The following is a 20,667-nucleotide window of genomic DNA, read 5'->3' as shown; positions in this document are numbered from 1 at the left end:
ATTTGACGAAAGTAGTTTTTATGACGTTATCGATTAAACTAATAAATGCATCAGCAGTGTAAAATTAGAATTTGAATTCAGATACATACTTGAATACTTGAAAATTCTAGTAGTTGAATGATAGTAAATAAATTAAAAGAATTTGGTAAATCTGGATGACCATAACAACTGGGATAAATAAATGGACTATAGCAAATAGGACTATAAAGTAAATTGATCTAATCCTCACATTGAATAGCTGAATTGAATAGCTTTGTGAATTAATTTGATTTGCCATACTTAAACGGGTCCTTTTTTTTCTCCTCGTTAACAAGTTTGGAGTTCATTCCAAATGACTTGCTCAATTCACTTATATTCACTATATAACACTAAATGAACGAATGCCTTTGTTTATATCACTTTAATAAAAGGAATGTTGAACACGTTCAATATTTTGCATACCAAATTACAAGTAACTGAGTTGATCAATTTACGAGTCTACTACGAACGGCAAAAGGCCAAAAACACATGACCGAATCAACAAACAACAAGTTTCGGAAACACTGGTCTAGGTGGTTTGTGATTGCACTAGTTAATAGCTAGAATATCAGGAGTTATATGCGATCAGAGGCAGTATAATTACATCCAAACGGCCATCAAAAGAATGAAATCGAAAAACTCTCGAAGGTCGAGATGCTCACTCATACCTGACACGTGGTCAACAATTCGATCCTCTTCTTCGCAATACTTAACTGCTGTTATAACTGTCCCATGTACATAGGAATCCCAGCAAACATGGGACAAATATGCGTAAGATGGTACCGTTACTTTCACATTCGACTACTATCTTCCCTTTCGAAGCAATTTTCTGTCAGTGAACGAATGGATTTTGCTGTCGTAAACGAGAATGCACATCATCTTTTGTCCGAAAGTGCGTTCGAACGTTGAAAAAGTTCTTCAAATTCTATGGAGTGATCCTTAATCACAAAAATAATCGGGGTGCCCTGAAACGCGAGGGACCCTTTAGAATATAGTCGTCCTCATCGAGGCACAGTACAATACGCTCTCGTTCAACAACGGGGTCTGGTTCGATATAACCCGAGGAAAGCATCCTATCGTTAGGTTCTATTGTTTTTCATCGATTAGATTCTGATAGGAGTGATTAATCATTGATTGCTATGGTATTTTAGGACCAATAATCAAGAAGCATGTAAATGACTAGCTGACATAGCACTTTATGATATACAAACTCAAGCAGCTTAACGAAAGATCGTCTTTGTATCTCAAACACCGAGCTCCATCGTCGGTGGCACTAGAGACCTGTAGTAACAGCTAATATTCGAATAGCGGAAGAACTGGATCGGCCACCAAACGTACGGGCGAAAACGAAACCTGCAAACAATGATATAGATTAAAATCCTGCAGAAGCAGACCTGTACTGACCATAATCGCATAAATGTTTCACGTTTACTTGAATACCTATCAATCATGGGACCGTTATGCATTTACGGGGAGTATGAGTTCATGGCAGCAAGGGTTATGTGTAGGATGTGGTGTGGTTTGACAGTGGGCTCTTAAAATTCCATAAAAAGCTGCATGTATCCGCAAGCAGGCTCCACCAAAACAGACTTGGCACGACGGCACTGCAACGAGACAGTAAAATTTGCGCAGGCTCAATAAGCCGCCTGTAAAACAAATAATTACGAACAACATGTAGATAATACGGAAGACATTTATGCACTGCACATGCCACTCCGGCTTTAGTCTGAGAAAATAAATAAGGTTCATGGCAGCATGATCTACATTTAGAAATAAAAGTTGACCAAAATCTAACTAGTTTGTGTTAACTGACTATCACCCATGATGGGTATCTATCAAGTTGATCACTTCAATCCGGGCAGTGCATGACCCAAGTGCTTTCCTAGAAAATAGGTGACGTGATATAGCAACATAATGTAGTGTATTGATCCAGAATCAGGTTCATCGTTTTGAATATATCTATTTATCCTCCATAGTTCTCTGGCATGGTGATATGCTGAAGGGCTCATGTGATACTCCGTCGCATTCGTTCCCCTTCCGGCGAAAGTGGCGATAGTTGCAATGCAATTTGAAGTGGGTCGATTCTTTTTTTAACGTCACCATCACAGAATTCCTGTTCCGATTAAATAAGCCATAGTAATCCGTGGTGCTGTTTATGTGCTCTCGTCGTGATGCTGCTACGGTACCTCCCAGATAGGAATTGGTTGCGGAGGCTGATGACGAGGACGACGCCATAGCAGTCCAAACTGAAGAGATTTCGTTTTATGCTACTGATGATCTTCCGTCATGTAATGTACACATACGATGTAATGATGTTCCGGTACCAATGATGATGAATTTTCCTTGTATGATGCACCGCCTTCCGGATATTCGTAGTCGGGGCCGCGACGATACTCACGCCTTCCTCAAAACCTCTACTGCGCTTTGAAAACGATGGTGTTGTTCCGTTATCAGCAAAATCGATACGAATACGACGATCCGGTGCCCCTAACGGGAATCCATGCATTTCCTTCACCGCAGCCATAGCAGCATCAATAGAATCGTACAGAATGTAGGCCTGGGTGTCCCCTTTGTTATATTCGATCTTTTTGATGGCACCAAAACGGTCGAACTCACGCTCCAACTGAGTAACCGAAGTCCATGCGCCAAGACCACCAACCCAAATTCTGGTCGTCGGAGTAGCTTTACCGTATCCTATCTTGCACTGGAACTTGCCAATGTACTGACCGGACAACTCAACCTTAGCTCGGTGAGCCATGTCCAACGTTTGGTAACGAACAAAAGCATTTCCAATTCCTGCCGAAACGAACCGAAACGACGTCGCAAGGTGGGAGAAAAACAAACAGACAAACTGTCAAAACGTCAAGAGGGGTAAGTCAGCGCTCGTAAAATATTTATGTAATTCGTCACCCACGAGGGGTATTTTCTTCAAAATGAAGAAGAAGACATGGTGCCCGATTTTCTGATGGCTTTGTACCGGACATTTCGGTCTATGTATTCGTCAATGCTTATACTGAATTCAAGCAAGGTAGCCATACAAAAACATACTTAAGTCAGTTTTTTTTTAAGATAAGTCAGTTGTAAATATTTATGGTTCTAATAACGGCAACACGTGCTTAAGGCCATCTTTGGCATTGTTCAAGAGAATGGTGTTGAGGCGGCGAAGGATGAAACAAGAGCTCGCCCAGCTCTACGGCGTACCAAGTACCCAGAAGGTAGCTAAAGCTGGAAGGGTACGATGGGCAGGGCATATTTCAAGAATGCCGGACAGCAACCCTGCAAAGCTGGTGGTTACTTCCGACCCGGCAGGTACAAGAAGGACATCTATCTAGCTAGGTGGATTAATCAGGGTTTTTGATGATATTTTTAGATTCTTATATGGATTCTTTTGAAATTTCTTAACTAAAAATTTCATATCAAAATTTCTCGAGATTTCTCCTAGGGATTTTTTTTAAATTGTCTAGATGTGCAGAATTAGCATAGGAATCGAGCCCTGTACTTGGTTTTGATGGACATTTTTATTTTATAAGAACGGTCTACCGGGGCACCGTATACTCGATAACGATAACGTTGATTCAACGCTCACTTTATCGTCAACGAAGCATCATCCTACAACCGGTATCGTTATTGAAGTTGGCGTTAAATTAACGAAGATAATTTATCGATTTTTCGATTAACAACCCTGCTTATGACAAGTAAAAATTGGGCTGTCTATTCTTGAGTGATGCGCGGTCGTACAAATGCCAACATTGATTAATCTTATATAGATGATCAAAATTGAAAAATTCCATGCAAATTGTACGAAACACCATTTCACCGATTAGATTTAGTTTTAATTTTGAAAGTATTTCAGTTTAATCATAACATTTTTCCTCGCAAAAAGAAGAGGAAAATGAATATAAATTGGTAAATCTGCATGATTGGATTGAATTCCTGACAAAAAAAAATTAAGCCACAGTGTATACTTTCATCGATGGGTACCCTTTTGCATTTTACAATGAATACAGCAAGAACGCAGAGCAGTAGTGGAGGCTTTTGTGCCACTGAAGAGGGAGACGGCGAGGATAGGCTATTAACTCTACCAAGACAAAGTACATGGTGCCAGGTAGAGATAGAGGAAGACCTAGTGGTGTTGGTGCTGAGGTAGTGCTTTATGGGGATGTGTTTGAAGTTGTTGAAGAATTTGTTTACCTTGAAACGCTTGTGACATGTGACAATGAGGTTTCCCTTGAAGTGAAAAGACGTATTGCTGCTGCGAATAGGGCTTTTTACGGATTACGTAAGCAGCTTAGGTCCCGCAACATGCAGACGGAAACGAAGTTTGCTGTATACAAATCTCTGATTCTACCAGTGTCCCTTTATGGACATGAAGCATGGACGTTAGAAGAGGCGGACCGGAAAGCTTGTAACCTATGTTGTACAAACGCCACAGACCACGAGTGAGTTTGAATTTTTACTCCCAAGGTCTACCACATTAACAGAAGTGTATGTTCCTCTCGCCATATGTGAACCACCACACTACACAACAGCACAACAGAACATATTTTGTCAACAATCATCATCAGGCAACCAACAAGCCCATACGCAGATGAGAGGGTATCGCACTACCTACTTTCCTTATAAAATAGATCAGAGCAGAGCACAAAGGACCGACCAGTGTATGCACACGCCTATAGAGGAGGTAGTCAAAAACCACAGTTCACTCGCATCCATATAAGTAACATCATCAAGCGGCTATCGCAGCATCCGATCTCGCGTCGATCCGATCTCATCAATATCGGTATGCGTTATCGCTATCCACCGGCAGACGAGGCGGGCTTGAACGTCTGCTTCGATAATCACTCTGAGCACTAGGTCAGTAGTCAGTTAAACGCAAAGCAGGCTAGACGGTATACCGACCAAATTTTTGTAGTTGTCTGACTGGCATTATAGTTCGATACAAGTGAAGTGCATGATAGAGTGGAAGTTAATCTACGGAATTGAAGTGGCAAATCGATAGTGAGGAGCTTGGCTCCAGGTAAAACCGCCTAAGGCGAACTATCTTTACCAGGTGAATTAATTTGACTTTTCTTAGCTAGCTTATGATACGTAGATATGTGTGCTGAATTCATTGGAAGCATGGAGTAGCTAACATAAGATGACTGTGAGAACGGTAAGCCCCTGAAGCACCTTTTCTGAGTTTTTAAAACAAGTCCCAAAGTGCATATTATAGGCGTGTAAATCTAAGTGCTCCCTTGTCTTGTGCTCAATAGGCCTTTCTTCCATCCAAAACTATGGTGGTGGCTGCCATCGAGTGGATCGGTGATGGGCTCCCCGCATCTGTACGAGGCGTGTGACTTTGGAGAATTCGGAATTGTGCTGGTTAAAAGACGTTTGTCCGGACAAGCGCGCTTTCTTGCCGTAGCCGTGGGATACACCCTAACATTGACGCCTACTCAACATTAGGTCTAAGTACATTAATCAACTAATGAGTAAGTAATACAATTAATTATAATGCATGTGAAATATACACTTTTGATTCTGTATGGAGTGACCCTAGTAGCTTACTTTTGCAATGGTCTTTTCGGTTTGGCAGAGTAAGTATGAGGTAGATCAATGCCACTGCCACTCTTTCGATCATGTTTTGTCTCCGTCTCATGCGCCCCCCCCCTCAAGGGGGAGGTGACAAGCTTTCGGGGTTTTCGAGTGAAAAGTGCTGCGTACAATACTCGGAGGAAAACTAGAAAATGTTGTGTGGCGCAGACGCATGAATCATGAGTTGTATCAAGTACACAAAGAAGAAAATATTGTGAATCATATAAAATACGGCAGACTTCAGTAGGTGGTCACTTTTTGCGAATGTCGGAAGAAAGAATAGCGAAAACAATATTCAACAGAGAAGCAGATAGAGGTCACGAACACGCTGGCTGCACGCGGTGGAATCGGACCTGGGGACCCTGAACGTTCGGAGAAACTGGAGGAACATCGACGCTGTAGTCAACCAGGTATCAGGTAGGTAGGTACAGCAAGAAGATAATACAATAATAATTTAATACACAATAAAAACAGAGTACTTTCTGCAGGATCAAAAATAATTTACGAACGTATAAGCGTGGTTCATTAGTTTTAGGTCTACACTTTGTAATGGTGCCAAATACAATAGGTTTGGGCGATGTATACGTTGTATTGAAGCAGTAAAATAAATGTTACATGATTTACCAGAATTAAAAATTGACAACATGCTCAACTTGTATTGACCGTAAAGGTAAATCCATCAGATTAAAACGACTCAAGACTCTGTTCACATCATCGTCAAGTATTCTGCTAACAATCTGCGACTCAAGTTATTAATTTAGATCACTTCGCTAAGATTTCCTATATACATGGGACAATTCTGCGCCCACTGACAGTGCAGTGCTTGAGAAGAAGAAAGATTGTACAATTCTTTTTATTTATGCACCAGCTTGGTTGATGCCCCGCATAAACCTGGACTAATGCGCCATTGTAAACAATTGAAATTTTTTTGACACGAATTGTTTGCAAATTAAAAAAAGTACCTCTTAGCCCCGTGCAAATAATAATCGTCTATAACTTCTATTATTACAACCAACTGCCGCATCATAAATTATGGTTATGGGGGAAACAAATAACGATACCCAGGCGCAGCCAATAAACAATACATATAACGCGCATAAAATATCAATAAAAAGCTGCGGGAAACTGCCTCCGATACGGATAAATAAAGCAAGCGTTTGCTGCACGACCAAGACGGTTATTACCGCCGCATTCGCACCCAATTACCTTACATGTTGATTGTACTGATTGCGCCGCCTTCGGATCGGTATCAAATGGAACGCTCCGTAGATGAGCGGATTAATTAGGCTGTTCGACATCCCGAAGAAGAAGATGCCTGCCTGCAGGTCCTCGCCGAGCTGTGGATGAAATAAATTTGAATGAATAAATGGCTAAGTGTGGTATGCACTCTATTCCTGCAGCAACAAACCAAACATAACTTATCACGAGGACCGATGTATGCATGCACTGAAGATTTATGGGTTGAACACAACAGAGCTGTTGTCGGAATGATTTAAGTAACGGTCGTTTAAATCACTTGTAACTCCCTGGTTTGGGATTAGCCTTTACCTCGATTTTACGAAAGTATTCAAAGCAGGACTCCAGATAGACTATTGATCAAAAGTCTTCAACCCTGACACAACTAGGAGATCTCGTGTCTTAGTACAATGAAGGAGATTGCTGCAAAAGATACCATTTCATGTAATGGAAAAAAATGTTTTCTAGAACACTAAGTTGAAAAGCATGCCAAATTCCTGCAGAACCGCAGTATACCAGAAAAGATAGATAGAGAACAAATTTTAACATCGTTAAGAGCAGTCGTAGCTGCTCCAGTGTGTGTTCCACAAGTCTTCTTGATACATCGTCCTCCCTGTCCCTTGAATCGGTTCCACGTACGTTATGGTTATGGTTTTCTGCTACTTAAACAGTGACCCGATACGTACCCTCTCTGTCGGGTTGAGGAACATAAATATCAGCATCATGATGTAGTACGGTGTCCAGCAGACGATGAAAACGACCACTATCACTACCGAAATTCGGAGGGACTTCATTTTGGCCTTGTGTATCAGCCGCTGCCGGTTGGTGTCCGAACGGCGGTAGTAGGACCGGTCGACGGCGGATGTTTCTATCCTAAATATTTTCTCACTACCTGTAATGAATTGAAGAGGGGTCAGATCCAGGTGGGTTATTGAGTGTTGCTATAAATGGTAGCTTTAAGCAAACATCGTTTCAATTAGTGTGTATTCAAAGCGGTCATTGAATTGCCTCTGGGAAGCAAATATAGAACAACTGACTGTTTATGATCATGATACATTGGATACAATTTTGTAGATTTTGAAAATTTTTGCGAATAAGTGATATTTCTAAAATTAAAAATTGGTTCAAACAAAGTTAATTGCCTATTTCCGGGGATTAAACCACCCGACTTGGACATTAATTTACAATGTTGTAAAAACGCATTTGTGAATATGTACGTTATGTGGAAGATATTGATTTGAAAAATGTATTGGAGGTCCCCGTAATCCCCGGAAATATGCAATTAATTTTGATTGAACTGAACCTGAGTTGCGTGCTCTTGCCTACGCAATGCGGTCGGGTCTGAGCTTGACGACCGACTGGCAAATAGTTTACACAACCTCACTTGATCAGTACAGTTGCTGATGAAGAATGTGTACAGCCGCCAGATACTCTAAATACTCACGCTCTTCTAATGTGAACGTGTACTATACACATGTGGAAGTGTTGGCTTGAGAAATGGATTGCGAGTGATTTGACTATGCGTCTAATTTGGGAATCTCGAGCTCGTTCAGTAGCCGCTAGGTTGCGAAGGCCGACGGAGGTCCTTCGTAGCTTAGTTGATTAAAGCACCAGTCTAGCGTACTGTAAGGTCATGGGTTCGAGTCCCATCGAAGGGAAAGTGGTTACCTCCAATTACATTTTCTAAATCAATATCTTCCACATAACGTACATATTCATATATGAGTTTTCTCAACATTGTAAACTAAAAAAAGGTTAACATATTTTTTCTGTATAATTATGATAAATCTCATTAAAACCCCACTAGCTTCACTATTGGTGCTACCTCCACTATTGGTGCTACCTCCACTAAGGATACGGTTATCCTAACCTCTTTCCGACACATCCTCTCAACGAGGTAGTCCGGGGTTGTATACATGCCGCTGACAAGCAGCCTGGCATTCCATTGAACATCGAATCGCGGGCATGCAAACATCACATACTCTGCCGATTCAACCTCACCTACTCATTTCGGGCACTCCGCAGAATCAGCGAACCCGAACCAATGCAGGAACTTTTAACAGCAGCCATGTTCAGGGCCCTCCTTAGCCGTGCGGTAAGATGCGCGACATCAAAGCAAGACCATGCTGAGGGTGGCTGAGTTCGATTCCCGGTGCCGGTCTAGGCAATTTTCGGATTGGAAATTGTCTCGACTTCCCTGGGCAAAAAAGTATCATCGTGTTAGCCTCATGATATACGAATGCAAAAATGGTAACTTGGCTTAGAAACCTCGCAGTTAATAACTGTGGAAGTGCTTAATGAACACTAAGCTGTGATGCGGCTCTGTCCCAGTGTGGGGATGTAATGCCAATAAGAAAGAGAAGATGTTCAGACAACACCTGTGATAGGTGGAAGTTGACCTGACCATACTTCCTAAAATCTAATTCGACACCTCCGAAATCAGTCTATGGGTACAATAACCTTTTACTGCAGTGCACTATGGTGCAGGATACAGTTTTAGTCGGAAAGATGTATTTTACGAAAAAACTATATTTTTTTAGAAAAAAAATGTTGTTCTACAAAATTGTTAGAAAGAGTAAGGCCATCACTATGGTGCTTTCAAAAAATAGGATAGGCCCATCATATAAAAAATAAAAGCATTTTTTTTATAGTATGTTATGTTCTATAAAGTTGTAGCGCAGCTTATTCCAATAAATTTTGATAAAAAAGGTTTTTCTGTAGCTCTTAAGTTGGCTGATTTAAAGCAAATTTAACTAATTGGATTAGGCTGTACCTCAAAAAACAGTATTTTTGATGTACTTTTTTTGTTTAGGATTTCTCAAAAAAGTCGTTTTGGGTGACTTTTAGAGCTAAAAAAATGCAACTATTGATGGGTAAATATGCTCAATATATTTTTCAGAACATTGCACCCGGCATTTAGTGCTTTGGACCATGCTGGTATACCGTATCGGGGGAGACAGTCTCCAGGGGATGAGCTCCCTGGGGGCCGCTCCAAAACGCGGAGGGTTACTACCCCGAACAAGGGTAGTGGGGCTGGGAAGCTGAACCCCGGTCAGGTACCTCCAAAACCGGGGGAGGAAGGACCTGGAATGGTCCGTCCACTCAGGAAAGACGGTGATAAGGGGTTACGGCAGGCTGAAAGTTCTCAGCCGCACCAGACCAGGGAAATAGAGGGGGGTGACGCCTCCTGGACCCTGGTCAAGAACAAGAGGAAACCGAAGACGTCAAGGGCCGAAAAGAAGGCCCAGGCGAATGAGGGTAGCAAGAAGTCTAGGGTAGGCGCCAATCGCTCCAGGGCGATGCCCTAGTCATCACGGCGGACGAGGCTAAGTACTCGGATGTTTTGAAGGCGATGAGGAGTGACGTCAAGCTCGGTGAACTCGGCGCCGACGTACGTCGAATAAGACGTACCCGGATGGGCGAGATGATCCTCGAGCTGAAGCGGGGCGTCTCGCAAAAGGGCGCCGCCTACAAGAAGTTGGCGAAGGAGGTCCTAGGCGAGACGGTCAAGGTGAGGGCACTCACGACGGAGGTGAATCTAAGGGTTAAAGACCTGGACGAGATCACTGAAGTCGAAGAGCTCGTCACGGCACTGCAGCGACAGTGTGAAGTGAAGACGACCACCGCAGCCGTTCGGCTACGGAAAGGTCCGGCAGGGACGCAGGTAGCATTGGTTCGGCTATCTGCTGGAGCGTCAAGGTGGGATGGTCGGTATGCCCTGTGCGCGTATACGAGCAACCCGAAGTTTGCTTCAAGTGCCTGGAACCGGGGCACAAGCAATGGGACTGCAAAGGCCCTGACAGAAGCAATCTCTGCCGACGCTGCGGATTGAGGACATAAGGCACAATGCTGCACGAACCCTCCCAATTGTTTGATTTGTTCCAGCAAAGCTGTGAACAGCAAGCACCCCATGGGGGGTTCGATGTGCCCGGCGTTTGCGTGCTGCAAAATCAAAGTGCAGGTAACGCAGCTGGCTTGCTCGGCCTCGCCCGAGTGTTTGGTGTGCGCAGGTTTAGAGGAAACGGCGGAACACGTGTTGTTCGTGTGCTCACGTTTTCGCGCAATGCGTGACCACATGCTTGCCACATGTGGTCTGGACACTACCCTCGACAACCTAGTTCGGAGGATGTGTAAAGATGAAGTTGGCTGGAACGCCGTTTTATCGGCTTATTGGCGCGTGGACTCAAGGATGGCTAGTTCAGGCGCAAATAAGAGGTGGTCCAAGGGATCGGAGTCGGCTTCATGGGTCATACCGGTGGTCATGCTCTGTGGTCGAACTCGATCCTTTTATCGAACAAGTGGCCGCGCGAAGAACAACATGGTATCGTCGCTTTCGTGGCGTCGGTCAACCGGGCGGGTTCCGAGCCCGAGGACGGAAAGGGGTCCTCGTCAAGGCTGGGGCAGGCGTAGGCCTCGCGTCGGCAAGTCCCTCTGTGTGCTGGCGAATAGGCCCTATCGCAGAAAGGTCAATTTAGGGTGCACGCGGCATCATCATTCTTGATACCAGTCGTGCAGAGGGAAGCAGGCGAGGACATAGGGCGTGGTAAGGCCACCTGGAAAGCCAGCAACGCGCTGGCACGATACCATGGTGTTCTTCTAAAAAAGCGAGTTACGATGTTCGGTGCTGCAAGGACACGCAGCTAACCTCGAGGGTGCGTTGTGCACTGCCCCCCCTTTGAAGCATTACTTTCTGGTTGTACCGAAGGGACTATGGGCTTGGCGGCAATGGAAACGGTTTAGCGGGTCGGGAATGGAGTCCTGCCTCCCTCGGTGATCCCTAACCCCGCACTTCCTGGTCAACCCAGGATGTCTGTTGAGCAGATTCCCCCTCCATTGTTAGGAAGAAAAAAAATACCGTATCGGATAATAGACAATGCTACACCCTACACAACGCGTATCGTTGATCATCACGCCCAGATGCTTTAATGACCTCACGGAGTTAACTGTGCAGGTCCCTACGTTCATCCTTGCTTGCTGCAACCCATGGTGGTTATGCAGTACAACAACCTCAGTCTGGTGATGTGCTAACGCCAACCTCCTTGTGTTGAGCCATTCTTCGACTCTGTTGTAGAGCAGTTACAATAACTCAAATGCAACCAAATTTAGTCACATTAGAGTAGCTGCAACCAAATCAGCGTGAGTTGTGCTACTAGGGCCGTCAATCTAATCAGGATCAGCCATAGGCGTAACTAGAGTCCCGGTCTAGGGGGGCCATGGCCCTAGCTTGTGAGGGATAATATTCTAAGGCGATATAGAGCAGTTCATGCATGAGATGCCAAGGATTTTTTATGCCATTGCAGCTCATTTGTCTTGTTGTTAACATCACTCTATATGGGAAAAAATAAGCTTATTTCTAGTAATAGTGTGTCTATACGTGTCAAATTTTCATTTCCAATTTTCTATTTTCTAAATCAGCTTTGCAATTTTTGGGTCTCTTTATTTACGTTTAAATGATATGCGGAAAGCTTCAAAAACCTTTTTATAAAGGGGCCGTACTTTATTCCTAAATTTATGATAATTGTATGATATTTTGAACACATCTTGAAAGAAAAAAAAATAACACGGTGAGACAGTGAGTTGAAAAGTCTATGAAAATGCCTCACTTAATAAACCTAGAAACCTCAATCATCGTAAAAGTTTAATAATCGTAATATTTCCATACTAAAGAATTGCCGCTCCGCAAAGCGTCATATACGATTGAGCCTACCAAGTAAAAAAAAAAAAAGTTTAAAAATCCTAATATTTGCACTAATTTTTGAGATTCTGTGAATTTTTTGTCAATTTGTTTTATGGTCCTGGAAATATTTAAAGGATTTTTGTAAAATTCATTGAGTTCTGGAAGGAATTATTGAAATATTGAATAAAGGACGCAGGAGCTCACTTCGGGTTTCAATAGGAAAAAAAGTTTTCGTCAGAGTTTTTATAGAGTAATTATAGAAATTTAACTATAATTACGCATAGTTAGTGGGAATTCGAATGGACCCTAAAATGAACAAAACTTGGAATCACACAACTATTTTTTTTTTAATTTTAGTTTTTTACTACTTTTACTTTACTATATTGTAAGTTTGATACTATTAATTCCACTAGTCTATAAAAACAACTATTCCACAATTTTATACCTGTTCATATCTACATTCTGCATATCTGTACAGTAAGACTGGAAAATGCATATCTGTTAAGTTAGAAGAGACCGAGTTTTGTTGAGCAGTGAAATCAAAACATCTGGACTTGTAAGGATATTCTACTTAACACCTTTATAAGAATTTGATCAACCATTTTGCGGTATACTTGAATAAAACCAATTGATTCTAATCTCTAAATTCTGTTTAGGAAATGTTTACAAAAGAATTATCGTTTGAACTATATTTTGCTGAATTTAGGAGCATACAATTATGGGTGCCAATAATATGTGTAAACAGTCACGACTATTATTCCTCAAATTGTGGTCGAGAAAGTTCCAGCTTCGTTTTAATCTAACCGTAGTTAGATGTCAAACAATCTTGTTTTTCAACTTGGTTTACTTAATAAACTATAGGATGCTATCACGCTTTGCAAACACTTAATTAATTATTGGCAAAGGAATTGATTGGCAATAAAAATCTGACAAATGAATTGACTTGACATTTTGCAACGACAAGTTCGATACTTTTCTGAAAAATTTATCAAAGAAGACATGCGATGCAATGAGGAACGAGGAAATATTTTTGTGGTACCGTCAACTGGGGGGAAGATGATCATTGAGGTGAAGATGATCATTTGATGTGTCAGTCAAAAGTGCCAAATTTTTTTATGAAACGGTAGTCAACAATATTCTCCATTCAAGTAATGTTACCGCTAGGTAGAAATCCGAGTTTTTCGATTATAATCATGAAAATGTATTTTGTGGAAGAAAGAGAGAGATAGTCATAAATGACGCTATTTTCGTTTCAAATATTGACTTCTTAGACTTCTTTACGTAGTAAATTCAACATTCATACAAATAACCTAGTGTATTTTGACTACTAGGTCATAATGGTTTTAGTAGAGCTGTCTTGATCAACTTCACCCCAAACCAGATTACTCAAAAAATGTGTGATAATTTAATTTATTTTAATAAATGCGAACGCATTTCAGAAAACTAAAGTTGTTGATTATTGCAACGTATAGCAGTACAGGTTTTGAAAATATTTGTTTCGATTTAAAATGTAAACACACATTGTTATTGCATGTTCTGTCTTAAAAATGATCATCTTCCCCCCAGTTGACGGTATATGAAATTTTATTATTTTGTAATTCTCAAGTGGGTCTGGGGAGCGCCAAGACCAGCCGCCCCCCCCCCCCTTATTCACGCCAATGGGATCACCATCTCTAACAACTTACCAGTTGTGTCGAGAAGGCGATTTGGTCTGTATGTCGAAGGCTCTCCCGGGGATTTCCCAGGTTTAGGCAATAGCACCAACCACCAATTTCTGCCGTTTCTAACGATCTGGGAAGTTTCCTGCAACGTTGGAGGCAGCTCCTGGACATATCTGCACCCAAAACAAGTTTGTGTGACATTCTTTGTATTAAGCATTTTTTTATCAAATCTCGCATGCAAACTGATCAGAGAATGCCATGCTTGTTAATCCAGCTCATTGCATTAAGTCGTTTTATTTGGTTTCGAACTGAATCTGAAGGAATCTGAACGAATCTCGTTGGTTCCTTCTAGAACAAGTGTATGGATCGTGTACAGCAATATTACTTTGGTCCACATAATCTACCCTATTCCATTTAGCTCGATGACGGAAAAGGACACAAGTTTGCATGCCCGGGTAGAGGTGAATAACAAACAAATAACATCTTCTTCTTCTTCTTATTGGCATTACATCCCCACACTGGGACAGAGCCGCCCCGCAGCTTAGTGTTCATTAAGCACTTCCACAATTATTAACTGCGAGGTTTCTAAGCCAGGTTACCATTTTTGCATTCGTATATCATGAGGCTAGCACGATGATACTTTTATGCCCAGGAAAGTCGAGACAATTTCCAATCCGAAAATTGCCTAGACCGGAACCGGGAATCGAACCCAGCCACCCTCAGCATGGTCTTGCTTTGTAGCCGCGCGTCTTACCGCACGGCTAAGGAGGGCCCCATAATAAATGAAAACAGCATAAATGAAAACAGCAGAAAACAGCAAAATAATATCAAATTTTACTATTAATATATGAATAACTGAATAGCAAAATATGATATTACTTTGTTTGATATAGTTGCTAAAATAGCAAAAATAATAACAGACATTGCTCTAGCAAATAACTCATAAATAACTCGTTTTGCTATTATAATAACAAACCAATAGCAAAATATATGAAGAAAAGAAAGTATCAAAATCAGTTATTATTGATATGTTGAAAATGCAAATGGTAAATGAATAACAAACTTTGCTATGATTGCAAAATTTGTTCTTTATTTGTTGTTCTGCTCCTTTTTGCAATAACTTATAAATAACTAATTTTACTATTATAACAAAATTTGTTGTTGGAATACTATTTTATGTTATTTATAAATAACATAGGAATAACTAAATCTGATATCATAGCAAAATTTGTTATTATTATGTTATTTGTTTGTTATTCACCTCTACCCGGGTTATCAATAATAACTGATTTTGATATTTCCCTTTCTGTAAATATTTTGCTATTGGTTTGCTCCTATAATAGTAAAATGAGTTATTTTTTAGCTATTCGCTCTTACAATTTTAGTTATTATTTTAGTTATTTTAGCAACTATATCAAACAAACTAACATCAGATTTTGCTATTCTGTTATTCATATATTAATGGTAAAACTAGTTATTCTTTTGCTATTTTCTTCTACCCGGGAAGCTACTATTAATGATTAAATTTGTTATGATTAAATAATTTAACCCTGTGATTAAAGATTATGATTGATGATTAATCAGTTGTTGACAATGCACAATGGTCCGATTCAGTTATTTAGCAGGAAAAAACTATTTTCCTTCGTTTTCGTTCTATTTAGACACTTGGTGTCTTCAGTGAAGTTGTTTATAATAAAATATTGCTTCTTCGGACAAAAAGTTCGATAGGGTGGTCCTTATCCTTTCTCAAAACTGAAATTTAACTTTTTTATTTCGGGTTTTTTGTGGATGACCTCTTGAGCAAACTTGCAGTAAACATTATTTGATGCAACTTTGCCGAAAACACCTTGTGTCTAGCACATAAATTGAGTTCAGTAAATGAAATTTTCGATTTTAACCTAGGGTGGCCCCAAAAAAATCAGTTTTTCTATTCTAACTTTTTTGTTTTGAGTTTTACGAGAATGCGGTCTTCAGAAGAAATGAAGAGCAAGTGATGATGCATATTTTTGCTGAACACATCATGTTTATAAGTCTTACCATTTAAAAGTTATATGCAATTTATACCAAAAAACTATGCAATCTCAAAATGCCTATATCTCATGGAGATGGTTCGATTAATTTTTTTGAAGGTGTTATCTGAAAGGGCACATATAGTAACTTTTACTGCAAAATTACGGGAACGTATTTTTTTAAATTGAATAAATCGACTTTGAAATTTCTTCGAAAAAATTAAATTTACTAGTATTCTACTATATATTAAAATTATGAGTAAATTACCTTCGGCAAAAGTTCAAATTTAAACTAAAATACATATCCGATTATTATTATTTAATCAGACTAAGGCCAAGTGAAGTGGTCTGCAGTATACAGAGTCCTCTCCATTCGGCTCGGCCCGCTGGCTACACGTCGCCAGCCACGCAGTCTACGGAGTCATCTTCCACCTGATCGATCCACCTTGCCCGCTGCGCACCTCGACTTCTTGTGCCCGTCGGATCGTTGTCAAGAACCATTTTACCGGGTTATTGTCTGACATTCTGGCTACGTACCCACCGCAGTCTTCCATTTTTCGCGGTGTGAATGATGGATAGTTCTCCCAGCAGCTCACGCAAGTCATGGTTCATTCGCCTCCTCCACGTGACGTCCGCCATCTGCACCACCATAGATGATACGCAGCACTTTCCTTTCGAAAAATCCGAAACAAAAATTTTTATTAACAATGTAAAATAAATACTCTAATTGATCCACCTTGCAATAATATTGCCATTCCTGTTCATTGTAGAAAAAAATGATACAGAATGAAAAAGGCGAGTGGATTTAAATTGAAGATTGTGCTTATATGACAGCTATTTATAATGCCCCAGCAGCACGAGTCAGACAAAAATTGGTGCAATAACTTGATTGTGACTAAATCTGATCACATATGAGTTACAGTAGCTTATGGGGAACATGTGTGCTGCTAGGGTGGAAATCTTGTACAAAGCGTGTACAACTAGAATTACGGAAATTATCACTCGGCGATCGGCTTATAACTATTGCGTTTTTGTACAAAACATATAAGCAACTCAAAACGAACTACAAGTTTCAAAAGTCGAGTCATTCTGTATCATTTTTTCTACAATGAACAGGAATGGCAATATTATTGCAAGGTGGATCAATTACGGTTTTATTTTACATTGTTATAACAAGTTTTGTATCGGATTTTTCGAAAGGAAAGTGCTGCGTACCATCTATGGTGTGGTGCAGATGGCGGATGGTACTTGGAGGAGGCGAATGAACCATGAGTTGCATGAGCTGCTGGGAGAACCATCCATCGTTCACACCGCGAAAATCGGGCGACTGGTGGGCCGGGCACGTAGCCAGAATGTCGACAGTAACCCGGTGAAAATGGTTCTTGACAACGATCCGACGGGCAAAAAGAAGGCGATGTGCGCAGCGGGCAAGGTGGATCGATCAGGTGGAAGATGACTCCGTAGACTGCGTGACTGGCGACGTGTAGCCATGGACCGAGCCGAATGGAGAAGACTCTTATATACTGCACAGGCCACTTCGGTCTTAGTCTGATTAAATAATAATAATCGGGTATGTATTTTTAGTTTAAATTTGAACTTTTGCCGAAGGTAATTTACTCATAATTTTAATATATAGTAGAATACTAGTAAATTTAATTTTTTTCGAAGAAATTTTCAAAGTCGATTTATTCAATTAAAAAAAAATACGTTCCCGTAATTTTTGCAGTGAAAGTTACTATATATGTGCCCTTTCAGATAACACCTTCAAAAAAATCTGAAGGGTTATGTACAAGACACGACCGCCCAACGTAAACTACGTAAAACAGTTTGGGTACGTTAGGAATGTAGTCATCACCATGCATGAATATTTAAAGATAATTCATTCGATTACTTATGTCACTGGTTTATAACAAAATTTACGTACCGCCATCGGGGGTGACAATGGGTCTGGGGGTGAGAATGGGTCATCGCCATCACCGGCTGCCTGGAGGTCGTAGAGCAAAATCGTTCAAAAAGGTCTCTTATATTTTAGTCTTCTTGTCCTCAAATACATTCAATCCATTCTACAAACATTTTAAGTAGTTGAAACAGTGACCCATTCTCACCCCCATTTGACCCATTGTCACCCCCGACGACGGTAGCTTGAAATGTGAAAATTGTTGTATATCGTCGTCGGGGTGACAATGCGTCAGCGCCCTTACCGACATTACAATATAACTATTACAATATAACTCCCACTGTCCGAAAGTGGCATTACGGATACAATATTCGTGCAACCAGTTTATTAATAGGGGAGGAGGTTCGGTTGTGGGCACCGTTCGGTTATGGGCACCCCTATGTATCTTTTGACAGATAAGAGATGCTGTCATTCTGAAAAACGTCATTTGTTTGCTAAAGTAGCATGATGTTTTGTGCTCAATATCAAACTGGATGGGCATCTCTACTTTGAACTAGAAACAAATCAATTTTTTGTGCAAGAAAAACAACACGAAAGTTTTTTTTTGGCTTTTTTCAAAGTGTCATGAATTGAAGTGATTTAATTAAAAAAATGAGTTCTAATGCGTATTTGTACAGTAAATTTAATCTATTTTGAGGCTCAATGATAATTGCCATCAAAATTTTAGCGTGAAATTTTTTTTCTTCACATTCCAAAAAGGCTGCGAAATTCGGTTGTGGGCACCCTTATTGGTTCGGTTATGGGCACCCTCATTTTATTGATAAATCATTCAATATCGTTTTAGTTGTTCCTTAACTTATTTTTAATAACATTTTTATGCAGTTTTCATAATTATTAGACATAATTGATTGAAATAATGAGTTTATTCCATATTTTTGTTCTTTGGGCATGTCTAGTTTTTATACACACACTCTTTGGAACAAAGCATTGACCGATTTGCTTGCAACAAGTTGCATTCGACGGGGAATCCTGTCCCATTGTTTCCTATTGAAAATTAGTCAGATCGGACTATGGGATCACAATTTATGACCAAAATATGATTTTTTTTAATGAACGAGAAAAGCACTATTACCGCTAGGGTGATTATTCGAGCTCTTTTTGACTGTGATGCAAACCAATAAAACGTAAATCAATGAAAAATTGAAACTCATTTACCTAAAGTGCTATTTTAGACCTTTCTTATGTGATTTTTTCAACATCCTCATCAATGCACCGAGAGAGCCATCATCACTGCTAGGTGGATTGATTTGAATTTTTTGGTGTCTCCTGGATATTAGAATGAATAAACTATTCCTTGTCGTTAAATCTGGGTGGTTTTTATTCATGCTTCTTTATTTTGAGCTAAGTTTGCCCACAACCCAACCACAAAATGGAAATGTCCAAAAATGTCAAATTTTCTAAACTGCCAATATTTTTTTTCAAATCGATTAAATCATACTAATTTCTTTGTCTGGTTATACGTCTAGCTTTCCATTGCTATACAAATGTCGGCATAAGATTAACCAGGGCCAAAGTTATGGACCAAACGCAAAAGGGTGCCCACAATTGAACCTCCTCCCCTATAATTGCAAGAATCTTAGACCCGGAAGCTAGAAGGTGATATATCTATTGTAACTCCTATAGCCCGTTTCAAAAACGTAAGCGTTCCGAAGCTGTACTGCCGTCATACGCATATTTGTCCCATGTTTGCTGGGATTCCCTGGGACAGTTATGCGTATAACGGTATACATAGTCGTAATTAGCCCCGCGTGATTGATACATATCATAACAATATTTGAAGTGCATTCAGACTTCCTGAATTAAGATTGAATCTTTTCGATTCTGGCGCGAATTTTATAATAAAAATATAATTAATAATTTGCAGTTTATCATAAAATGGCTTATCATTTTCATAAGTTATCCTTGAACCGAACTTGTTTGTTCATTTACATTGCGATTATCGCAAAATCACATTGCATTGCCCTTGCTTACAATCGATCATCCTATGCTTGCACAAACATGCTCGTGTATGTAGTATATCACTTTTTATACTAAAGACACACTGGTGGTACAAGTACCACGGTTATATACCCTAGTACATACTGTACCATGGTTTTCCACGTTGTACCAGCATGGTACAAGGTGACACACTAGTGGTACAACTTGTACCATGGTATGAATACCACCAGTGTGTCATTAGTATTATGCACTACATATACACTATACTGCCGTTATACGCATATTTATACCATCTTTGCTGGGTTTCCTATGTACATGGGGTAATTATGCGTACAACGGCAGTATACGTTACACACTACACGGTAAAAAATATACACGTCCATGCGATCTGTTCTGCATTTGAATACGCACTACTTTGGAATCAAATCAATATCAATAGCTGAGCTCGTCGCATTCAAAGACCACCACTTCCATTTGACGTGCACAATGTTTTGAATATAAAACAACAAAATAAAAAATAGAATTACCTCAGCTCAGATTTGAATAACATACCTTTGCTTGAAAGTCCTTCGTCTTACCATGACTCCATCTCACACT

The 20,667-nt window shown here is 40.3% G+C and overlaps 2 protein-coding genes across 4 annotated transcripts in view; both read right to left on the bottom strand.

Annotated features, from left to right (window-relative positions):
• LOC134221217 (gonadotropin-releasing hormone receptor) overlaps positions 1 to 20,667 on the bottom strand; it is a 304,164-nt gene that overhangs the window by 23,701 nt on the left and 259,796 nt on the right. For all 3 annotated transcript variants that reach the window (XM_062700415.1, XM_062700416.1, XM_062700414.1), the window contains exons 4-5: positions 7,515 to 7,720; positions 6,799 to 6,929 (exon numbers count right to left, since the gene is read on the bottom strand). In XM_062700415.1, coding sequence (XP_062556399.1) covers positions 6,799 to 6,929; positions 7,515 to 7,720 — 337 coding nt within the window. The remainder of the gene's footprint in view (positions 1 to 6,798; positions 6,930 to 7,514; positions 7,721 to 20,667) is intronic.
• On the bottom strand, positions 2,139 to 6,616 carry LOC134228113 (RNA-binding protein spenito-like). The gene is made up of 2 exons (XM_062709894.1): positions 6,602 to 6,616; positions 2,139 to 2,869 (listed from the first exon to the last, which is right to left on the bottom strand). Exons 1-2 carry the CDS (start codon positions 6,614 to 6,616, stop codon positions 2,303 to 2,305), a joined length of 582 nt encoding a protein of 193 aa, XP_062565878.1. The 3' UTR covers positions 2,139 to 2,302.

The sequence above is a fragment of the Armigeres subalbatus genome, chromosome 3, assembly GCF_024139115.2.
Source record: "Armigeres subalbatus isolate Guangzhou_Male chromosome 3, GZ_Asu_2, whole genome shotgun sequence".
NCBI classification, from domain to species: domain Eukaryota; kingdom Metazoa; phylum Arthropoda; class Insecta; order Diptera; family Culicidae; genus Armigeres; species Armigeres subalbatus.
Note: the sequence above shows the minus strand (reverse complement) of the source record. Positions and strands in the feature narration are given on the sequence as shown.